The sequence below is a fragment of the Scyliorhinus canicula genome, chromosome 22 (genome assembly GCF_902713615.1).
Source record: "Scyliorhinus canicula chromosome 22, sScyCan1.1, whole genome shotgun sequence".
Classification (NCBI taxonomy): Eukaryota; Metazoa; Chordata; class Chondrichthyes; order Carcharhiniformes; family Scyliorhinidae; genus Scyliorhinus; species Scyliorhinus canicula.
Window position 1 is genome coordinate 8,294,603 of NC_052167.1, and position 11,148 is coordinate 8,305,750.

The 11,148-nt window shown below is 46.8% G+C and overlaps 1 protein-coding gene across 11 annotated transcripts in view; it reads left to right on the top strand.

Moving 5' to 3' along the window:
• Positions 1-10,892, top strand: part of LOC119956020 (serine-rich coiled-coil domain-containing protein 2-like) — a 643,754-nt gene extending 632,862 nt beyond the window's left edge. For 7 of the 11 annotated variants that reach the window (XM_038782737.1, XM_038782731.1, XM_038782739.1 and 4 more), the window contains one exon: positions 9,296-10,892. In XM_038782737.1, coding sequence (XP_038638665.1) covers positions 9,296-10,243 — 948 coding nt within the window. In that variant the 3' untranslated portion in view covers positions 10,244-10,892. The remainder of the gene's footprint in view (positions 1-9,295) is intronic. The other 4 variants (XM_038782740.1, XM_038782742.1, XM_038782738.1 and 1 more) reach the window with 3 other exon arrangements.
• The last annotated feature ends 256 nt before the right edge of the window (positions 10,893-11,148 follow it).

The window sequence follows — 11,148 nt, forward strand, 5'->3', positions numbered from 1 at the left end:
CAGAGAGAGGGAGTAGAGACCAGAACTGAGCTAGTGTCAAAGCCTTGGTGTGTTTTCTCTCATTCCCAGGATCTGGGTTCCACTGGCTTGGCCAGCATTTGTTGCCCATTCCTAGTTGCCCCGGAGAAGGTGGTGGCGAGGTGGTTCAAGGTGCAGTCTTGAACGGCTGCAGTCCCTGAGGTGTAGGTACACCCACAGTGCTCTTAGGGAGGAAGTTCCAAGATTTTGACCCAGCGGCAGTGAAAGAACGACAATATAGTTCCAAGTTAGGATGGTGAGTGACTAGAAGGGGAACTTTCAGCTGGTGGGGTTCCCATGGGTTTGGAAGATGCTGCCTGAGGAGGGTTGGTGAGTTTCTGCAATCCACCTTGTAGATCGTCCACACTTCTACTGTGCGTCTGTGGTGGAGGGAGTGAATGATTCTGAATGGGGTGCCGATCAAGCGGGCAACTTTGTCCTGGATGGTGCCAAGCTTCTTGTATTGTTGGAGTTATACTCATCCAGGCAAGTAGAGAGTATCCCATCACACTCCTGACTTGTGGTGGTGGTGGGCAGGCTTTTGGGGAGTTGGGAGGTGACTCGCCCAGGATTCCTATCCTCTGACCTGCTATTGTGGTCACAGTATAAGCGTGACATGGTAGCACAGTGATAAACACTGTTGCTTCACAGCACCAGGGACCCTGGTACAATTCCTGGCTTGGGTCACTGTCTGTGCGGAGTCTGCACGTTCTGCCCGTGTTTGCGTGTGTTTCCTCCGAGTGCTCCCGTTTCCTCCCACAGTCCAAAGATAAGCAGGTTAGGTGGATTGGCCATGATAAATTACCCCTGAATAAGATTAGGTGGGGTTACTGGGTTACGGGGATAGGGTGGAGCCGTGGGTTTAAGTGAAGGGTGTTGTTTCCAAGGGTCAGTGCAGACACGATGGGCCGAGTGGCCTCATTCTGCACTGTGAATTCTATGATTCTATGAAATGCTGTGTTGAAGTCTAGTCACAGTTTCTTCACTTCCAGGCTTAGTAATGTGGGCAAGTTATACAGTTGAAGTCACATTTCTTCAGGGAAGGAAACAACTTTAAACATATGTTGATTGTCAAGATACATCAGGTAAAGCTGGAGTTTTATTGCGACAGGATCCCCAGATTAATATAACTACCCTGGTATAATATGTGGGTGTACCATTAGACAAAACCCGTTCTTAGCCATTCCATTAAAAAGAAAAGATTTGCCTGTGTTTTTTAGTGTGATGCTGAGGATGTAGTGCACAATATTATTGTTGTGTTCAGCATCCTGAACAGCCTATCACCACTGACCTCTATCCTACACATTGAATTCAGTATCCTCACTTACCAAACCGTAACAAGCTCAAGTCCAAAGATGTGCAGTTTAGGTGGATTGGCCATGCTAAATTGCCCTTCGTGTCCAAAAGGTTAGGTGGGGTTACTGGGTTATGGGGATAGGGTGGAGCAGAATTAGGCCATTCAGCCCATCCAGTCGTGGCTGATATGTTTCTCATTCCCATTCTCATGCCAGAGAGTAACCACATATCCACTCATTAATCAGGAATCTATGTATCTCTGTCTTAAAGACACTCTGATTTGGCCTCCACAGCCTTCTGCGGCAAACGTTCCACAGATTCACCACCCTCTGGCTGAAGAAATCCCTCCTCATCTCTGTTTTAAAGGATCGTTCCTTCAGTCTGAGGCTGTGCCCTCGGGTTCTAGTTTTTCCAAAAAGTGGAAACATCCTCTCCATGCCCACTCTATCCAGGCCTCGCAGTATCCTGTAAGTTTCAGTAAGATTCCCCCCTCATCCTTCTAAACTCCAACGAGTATAGACCCAGAGCCCTCAGTCATTCCTCATGACAAGTCCTTCATTCCAGCGATCATTCTTGTGAATCTCCTCTGGACCCTTTCCTAGGCCAGCACATGGTTCCTTAGATATGGGGCCCAAAACTGCTCACAATACTCCAAATGGGGTCTGACCAGAGCCTTATACAGCCTCAGAAGTACATCCCTGGTCTTGTATTCTAGCCCTCTTGACATGAATGCTAACATAGCATTTGCCTTCTGAACTGCCGACTGAACCTGCACATTAACCTTCAGAGAAGCCTGAACTCAGATTCCCAAGTCCCTTTGTGCTTCTGATTTCTGAAGCCTTTTCCCATTTAGAAAATAGTCTATGTCTCTATTCTTCCTATCACAGTGCATAACCTCACACTTTTCCACATTGTATCCCATCTGCCCCTTCATTGCCCACTCTCCTAGCCTATCCACGTCCTACTGCAGCCTCCTTGCTTCCTCAACATGACCTGTCCCTCTACATATTTTTGTATCATCTGCAAACTTAGCAACAGTGCCCTCAGTTCCTTCTTCCAGATCATTAATGTACACTCCATCTGCCATCATATTACCACTCACTTAACCTGAGTGTATCTCTTTGCAGCCTCTTTGTGTTCATTTATAGAACATAAGAACTAGGAGCAGGAGTCGGCCATCTGGCCCCTCGAGCCTGCTCCGCTACTCAATGGGATCATGGCTGATCGTTTTGGGGACAAGGCTCCAGCTGCCTGCCTGCTCATCATAAACCTTAATTCTGTATTGTTCAGAAATCTGTCTATCTTTGCCTTAAAAATATTCAAAGAGGGAGCCTCAACTGCTTCACTGGGTGGGGAATCCCACAAATTTACGATCCTTTGAGTGAAGAAATTCCTCCTGAACTCAGTCCTAAATCTGTTCCCCCTTATTTTGAGGCTATGCCCCCTTGTTTTATTCTCACTCACCAGTGGAAACAACCTCCCTGCTTCTATCTTAACTATTCCCTTCATTAATTTTATATGTTTCTAACAGATCCCCCCTCATTCTTCTACCGCCCTGCTTTTGAACTCCATCCCTCTCGCAATGAAGGACAAAACTCCATTTGCTTCTGCACCGGCAAACCAACACAAAGACACCCAGGTCCCTCTGCACAGCAGCAGTTTTTTACCATTTAAATAAAAGTCCATTTTGCTATTATTCCTACCAAAATGGATCATATTCACCAACATTTCTCCATCTGCCAGACCCTTGCCCACTCACTTAAAAACTATCTATATCCCTCTGAAGACTTTCAGTGTCCTCTGCACACTTTACCACTCATCTTGGTGTCATCTGCAAACTTTTTGTAAATTGTAAACAATTGCTGTCCCAACACTGATCCCTGAGGCACACACCACTAGCCACTGACCATCAGCCAGAAAAACACCCATTTAACCCCACTCTTTGCTTTCTGTTAGTTAACCGATCCTCTACCCATGCTAATACATTAGCCGTAACACCATGCACCCTTATAGAACAGTACAGCACAGAACAGGCCCTTCAGCCCTCGATGTTGTGCCGAGCAATGATCACCCTACTCAAACCCATGTATCCACCCTATACCCGTAACCCAACAACCCCCCCTTAACCTTACTTTTTAGGACACTACGGGCAATTTAGCATGGCCAATCCACCTAACCCGCACATCTTTGGACTGTGGGAGGAAACCGGAGCACCCGGAGGAAACCCACGCACACACGGGGAGGACGTGCAGACTCCACACAGACAGTGACCCAGCCAGGAATCGAACCTGGGACCCTGGAGCTGTGAAGTATTTATGCTAACCACCATGCTACCATGCTGCCCCCTTATCTGATGCAATAGCTTTTGTGTGGAACCTTGTTGAATGCCTTCTGGAAATCCAGATACACCACATCCACCGGTTCCCCATTGTCCACCGTGCATGGAAGCATAGATCATAGGAACAGGAGTAGGCCACTCAGCCCTTCAAGCCTATCCCGCTATTTAACAACATCATGGCTGATCTGTGACCTAACTCCATAAACCTGCCTTCGGCCCACATTCCTTAATATCTTTGCTCATCAAAATTCTATCTCTCTCAGATTTAAAACTAACAACTGTTCCAGCTTCGTCGGCTGTGTGTGGGAGAGAGTCCAAAACTGCTACCATCCTTTGAGTGAAGAGGTTCTTCCTAACATCTCTCCTGAACGGTCTGGCCCTAATGTTTAAACTATGAAAATAGGAGCCATTCAGCCCTTTGAGCCTGCTCCGCAATTCATCACAATCACGGCTGATCATCCAACTGAATAGTGGAATCCCATCTCCCCCCCCCCCCCCCCCCCCCCCCTCACCGCATATCCTGTGTTCCCTTTCACCCAAGCTATAACTAGCTCCTTGGAAAACTTATGATGGGCGCGATCGTCCGATCACACTGCGCTGGAAAAGTGGCTCAACACAGCCGAGCGGTTGAAATCTGGGAGACCCCGCTTTGGAATCTATCCGGCTCACAACACCTCGTACGATTCACACCAATCTCCCGAGACTTTGTGATGTGAATCCCGCCCACAATGGGTGGCATCACCATTTAGCAAATCTGCATATTAGAGCGAGGCAGCAAGCCTTACTCTAATGTGTAAATTCCTGAGGTACCTGAGGCTTTGGGATTCAATCCCTTCTCCTCGGAGGCGAGCACTGTTTGGTACGGTCCCCACAAATGGGAACGGCACTCGTGGGGTCTCCCAGGGGATCGGATGCCCCCAGCTGCATGTCCTTTGAGCAGGGTGATGCCCTGACACTGGTCATTTACAGGGTGCCTGGTTGGCACTGCCAAGGTGCAAGCACGCGATCAGCCACGATTGCCAGTTGTGGGTGCTGTGGGGCTCCAGGGGATGGGGGCCCCTCATATCCGACGAGCGGAGCTCCACTCTGTATAAATAAAAAACCCGGGGCTATGTGCAGCCTCTGCTGCGCGTTCCCTATTCAGGTCCCTTATTCAAGGCGAGTTACGTTGAATAGCCATGTGTTTCTCGGCACTGCAAGTGCCGGGAAACACGCGGCTAAACGCTCTCGCTAGGGGACTGTGCTCCCTTTTGGGAAGACCACACCCAATGTTTTGGGCTCAACTACTTTCTGTGGTAGTGAGTTTCACAGGCTCACCACTCTCTTGGTGAATTCCCATCTAGCGTTACATAGTTAACAAACATAAATCCAGTACTTTCTGTTTCTTTGTCATTAATATAGTTTGCAAATGGTTGAGATGGCTGATCCTAAGGCACTTCTAGTTATTGTCTGCCAACTTGGAAATGACCTGCTTGTCCCTATTCTTGCTTCCTGTCCATTAACTATTGCTAATATATTACCTCCAACTCTCTGAGCTCTTATACTGAATGCTCAGATTCAGTGACACAAGACTGAACTTTGGCGGGGCCAATGAAAGAAGTTTTAGTATCACCTGTGTTTTTAAAAAAAATTTAAAGTGCCCAATTCTTTATTTTCCCAATTAAGGGGCAATTTAGCGTGACCAATCCACCTAACCTACACCTCTTTAGGTTGTGGGTCACACACAGACGGGGAGAATATGCAAACTCCACACGGACAGTGACCCGAGGCCGGGATCGAACCCGGGTCCTCGGTGCCATGAGGCAGTAGTGCTAACCACTGTGCCGCCCGAGTATCATCTGTTGGTGAAGGAACTCACCTCACCACTTGTGTTTGGGCAGCATTGTGAAAAAACATCAGATTGGTGAATTAGCAAAGCTCGTGTGGGAGTTTATCATTCTAAATTTGACACACTGGGAGAGGACGCATAGGATGAGGAAACCCCTGGGGAAAAGGGGTCTCTGAGGAGGGCAATTGTCGCCCTGCTGAACAGCCGTATCATTTGACAGATGGACTAGTTAGATTTTCACGGCCAATGTTTCTGTTGGACGTGGTTGTAGAGTCAAGCTGGAAGGAGCTAATTTAGGAACTTTACAGTGGCCAATCATAATCTCTTTTGCCCATGACTGGTTCAGTTTGTCAGTATATATGGGCCATAGGTTGATTAACACACCCACCCTCCATGTTTATTTTATATCTTTGTTCCACCTTTCTCCAACAATGTACAAGATTGAAACACTGCTATTAAAACTATTGAGACATCTCTGACATTGGGACACTGACGATGCCTAGTGTAACTGTAATAAATAATTTAAGATAGAAGACGTCAATAATCCAGGGTATTCAGTCCCCCCTCCAAGGGTGACTCTGGCCCAGCCCGAGCAAAACCATCAGATATTCGATCAGAAATAAGTCAATGTTCACAGACGTGTTCTGCCTTGGCCGATTCACCTTGAAACCCCAGTTAGACAATAGAAAACCAGAAGCTGCCCTGTAAAGAGATATAAATAATGGAATCCTGAATCAAACTACAAATTGCTGGAAGGGTACAGCAAGCCTGTCAGGTAGCCTCTGAAGAGAAACAAGAGGTTAATGTTTCAGCTTTCGCCCTTTGTCAGTGCTGACAAAGGCTCAGACCGGAAACATTAACCTCTCTCTTCTCTTGGCAGATGCTGTCAGTCCTGCTAGGTATTTCCAAGATGAAATTGGAAGTGTCGTCTGTTGCCTGTGACAAATGCTGCACAGCAGAAAATGCCTTTCAGAGGAGCTTTTATTGAATAAATCTAAGTTATCTGTTATCTGCATCATGAAGTATTTTAATACATAACGAATGTTCCAATGCTTTAATACCACAATCTAGGAGAAATGTTGAGATGAGTCCTGTGTAAATTGCAATTTTTAGCCAAAGAAGCAATGTAACAAACTCATTACAGTGCCATAGACCAGCAAAAAAAGACTAGTCGGGCCTAACAAGTCTAGGTTGAAAGACAGGGCGCGATATTCCCAAATCGGGAACAAAGTCCCATAGCGAGTGCGTGTTTCCCAGTGCCCGCAGTACTGTGAAACAGATAGCTATTGAACGAGACTCGTGTTGTACAAGGGGCCTCAATAAGGGACGGCGGCTGAGGCCATGCAGAACCCCATTTGTAAAGTCGGGCATTCCATTTGCCGGAACTGGCGTCCCAATCTCCGGGACCCCCGAAATAATCCCCGACCAACCCCCAGTCTAAATGCAAAATAAATGGGAGGGTCTCCAGCCCTCCCCCACCCCCCCCCCCCCCCCCCCCCACCCCCCCAACATCCCCGCCGGTCACCTACAGCCCAATCAGGCAGGTGCAAAAAATGCTAGCTTGGCATTGCCAATTTGCCCATACCAGCTGAAAGGGGCACCTTGGCAGTACTGGGCTGACATCCAGGTAGCACTGCCACAGTACCCAGGTGGCACTGCCAGGGTACCCAGATGGACCTGCCAGGGTACCCAGATGGACCTGCCAGGGTATCCAGATGGACCTGCCAGGGTATCCAGATGGACCTGCCAGGGTACCCAGATGGACCTGCCAGGGTACCCAGGTGACCTGCGAGGGTACCCAGATGGACCTGCCAGGGTACCCAGATGGACCTGCCAGGGTACCCAGATGGACCTGCCAGGGTACCCAGATGGACCTGCCAGGGTATCCAGATGGACCTGCCAGGGTACCCAGATGGACCTGCCAGGGTATCCAGATGGACCTGCCAGGGTACCCAGATGGACCTGCCAGGGTATCCAGATGGACCTGCCAGGGTATCCAGATGGACCTGCCAGGGTACCCAGGTGGCGCCAGCTGTGCCAGGGCACCATCCTGCCCAAAGGGCATGCAGTTGTTCCCTCTGCTCCCTGTTTGTGGGGATCAGTGCTGAACGGCGCTGGCCTGATGTCTCTGAAGCGGTGGGGATGAATGCCAATGCCTCGGGTACCTCTGGAATTTGAGCATTAGAGTGAGAATATCTGTCCTATTTTTATATGCAGAATGGCCAAAAGGTGACCCAGCCCATAATGGACGGGATTGACACGGCGGTGAGCTGCTTTTCAGGCGCAGTGTAGCCGTTGGATCGCACCTATTGTCAGAGTTACTAGAATCTTCTGTACATTTGTCTACCTTAATCAGAAATTACTGATGTACGTGTCCATTTTTGTTAAAGTTAGGACAGAATTTGTTTACACAATAGAATTGCAAGTGGCAGTTGTGTTTCTGGGGCATCTCTGAGTCTGACCCATGCTAGCCTCTGTCTAATCATTCTGAAATGTACCTCTATGCAAGTGCCAAATGAATCAGATATTAACATGCTTTGAAATTCAAATGATCTTACACGTCACAGTGGATATAGGATCAGAAAACATGGAACATTATATAACAAGAGGGTTTTAAGCATAGCTTCTGAGGTGTCAGGGTACAAAGGAAAGCAACATTATTTATTTTAGCCTGCTTTCTCCTGAACTGGAGCTACCAATTTACAAGTACCTGTTGATCTGCAAATGACCTTGATGGGAGCAATTAAACCTCCAGCAATGCCCATTTATACCAACTAGATTTTGTGGCCTTTAAATAGCAGACCAATTAAACATGTTGCGCTAACATGCTATCAACTATACGGTTTGGCAATCTTCACAGTATAGAAAAGAATTGTCATGTTTGACTTGCCAGGAGCAATGCCACACAAGATTTTCTCGGATGATCTTTCGCTGTGGGCATCCTAGACCCTTGTATTTACCGCCTCCCCCTGGTTGTTCTGAGTAGATGCTGGTGAGCTGCCACCTTTCTCCTGGTGATGGGTGGCTTGATTGGCCACTTCAGAGTTGTTGTGGGACTGGACTCTCAGACCAGACTGGGTAAGGACGGCAGGGAGTTCATGAACTGGTTAGATTTTTATGGCAACTGGAAGCTCAGTGGTCACTTTTACTGTGGTGGGGTGGGGTAGGGGGCAGGCAGGATATTCCGGCCTTGGCAGAAGTGGGATCAGAAAATGTAGAGAGCAGCAGAAAGCCAATCGACGTTTGGCTGCTCTCTAAACGTTCATGCCCCGCCTGCGACGATGCCCATTGTTGGCGAGATCGCAAAATCCCAGCCTGGTTTTTATTTGAACTTTTTTGAACTTAATTCATATTCTCCTCAGTCCTTGTAGTGGGAATTGAACCCAGGCATTCTCTGGAATCTTGGTCCAGCAACATAATATACTGGAAGCATTAGAATTTTAATTCTCATTTCTTTTGAATCACTTGAACCATTTTAATTTGTAATGAATGTTACAGATAGCTTTGTATGTTACCAGATATATGAAACAAATATTGTCCATCCTGTGTGCTTCCTTTTCATTCAACATTTACCAAATCCAGTCGCTCCAAACGTTCCCTCTGTGATCTGCTGCAGGATTTCATTATAGTTCCTCGGGATGACTATTCAAGTTTCGTCCAGTGTTTGTGTCATTTGCTTCTCGCTGACCCTCTATTTTACTCCTGCATGGTGTCCAGAATGAAAATCAAACCAGCATGACCCATACCAGGAGTTTTTGTTCTTTGCAACAGCAAAATGCGTTTAATATGTTCTAAAATGCTTTTTCTTCCAACAGCCTCCAGTACTACAGCCTTCCAGCCCCACCTGCAGCTCCAACCAACGCGACATGGGAAAAATAGCAAAACCAGTCTTTATCGAGGACCACAGTAGGTGTTTGGAGAAGTCCTCATGTGGGAGTTACTGCCAAACCAACCAAAATGCAAAAGCTGCTGTTTCTTCAGAGACAGATTCAGATAAAGTCAGCTCCCTTCAACCCACCCCACAGAAGATTGGAGATTCGAACGAGAGGCCTGTCCAAGATCATCCAGTCTACAAGACGACCAGACAGAGTGTGAATGTCCCCCCGAAGGAACATGGGCATAGTCAGGTTTCAGTGCAGCAAGCTAGTTTGGCAAGCTCTTCAGTATTTACAGAACAATCTACAAATAAAGACTATCGGCCTAGGTTTGCTTTTCGACAGTGTCTATATTCCAAGGGTACAGCTGTCAAATCCAATGGCCAGAGTTCAGCAGTGAAGTCTCCTCCATTCTCTAAACCTGCAAAGATGATTGCAACACTGTCTCACCCAGAGTATTTTCATGGACAAAGTTCAGTTCATAAATCTATTGGCGATCAAAAGGAATCGGACGATCAGCTCCGACTACCACTACCTCCCAACCTTTCAACGCAAAGAGACGAGCAGCAAAAGAGAAAATCTAGGCTACCACCATCCCTGTCATCACCACTTCTGAACATTAAAACTACAGCGTATTCACTGAATCCTGGGTCACTCGCCAAGGGGGCCCAGCACATTGAACCCAGCAATCATCGGGATGAATCCCAGTTTGCGATCTTAGCTTCCAACAAGCTACAGAAAAAGCAGTCACTTCGAGAAGACCGTTTGCAAAAGGTTCAGGTTTACGATTCCCAAGCAGAGAAACCTGCAGCCTCTGCCCGGCACTCCCGCCTTCCTCAACCAAAGATGCATGCGTCCAGTCCCTCAAACTGCAACCTCCAGGATTGACTGAAAGTTGGTGTTAAACATTTCCATTACAGTTTGCATTGCAGCATAAGCTTTCATCAATCCAAAACTGGCAACTGTTGACAATTTGGCCTCATTTACTTTGCTCATTATTGACCTGACTCTGAAAGACAACTCCTGCAGACCTGACTGATGCATTGTCAAAAACTTGGCCATTTGTGTCCCGTCGAGACAGTTTATATTTGCAATTTGCGGCCTTTATATTTGGGAGAATACAAAGCTACAGGTGTGGGGAATCTTGTTCAGAGGCAGGGATTTTTTGGGCAGGGTGGGATGGTGGAATATTTAGCTGTACAGCAGTTTATGAATCTGTAATGACCTGGACATGAATCATTTAGGTGTAAAGGTTAGTTGTGGTACGATGGACTGAACTTATTTAAAGCAAATATTGTATTCATTGTTGAATGATACCATTGTCCTTCATTTCAGTTGGTCTGCAAGGACATCTTGTGATAGAGACGACAATACAGAAGGAGCTTTAGCGGAAACTGGTCAGCTCGATCTAAAACTGCTCGGCTAAGTTCAACATTTTTTGTTCGTTTAGAATTGACAGCTTAAGAGTTCATTGAAGTTAAAATTCTGGAGGGTTAGGTTTCTGAAATAAGTAAGAAAATAAATCTCTGCATTACAATGCCTGGTACAGGAATCATAGTTGCTGGATTTTCACCAAAAGCCTATTGCTCGTTAGAGAAAGAATGGATAAAAAGCGTGAGCGGGTAATTGTGCTTCAGGATAGATTGCCAGAATGTCAGTGAAGGTATTAGAAAGGTTGAGTATTGTGCTTTCCAATTGAACTGGCTCTCGGCACATTCCAAATTACAACTCTTCTATCTGTGGCCTGGGAGAGATCCAATATTCACATTGTTCACTGGAAAGGGATTATTATG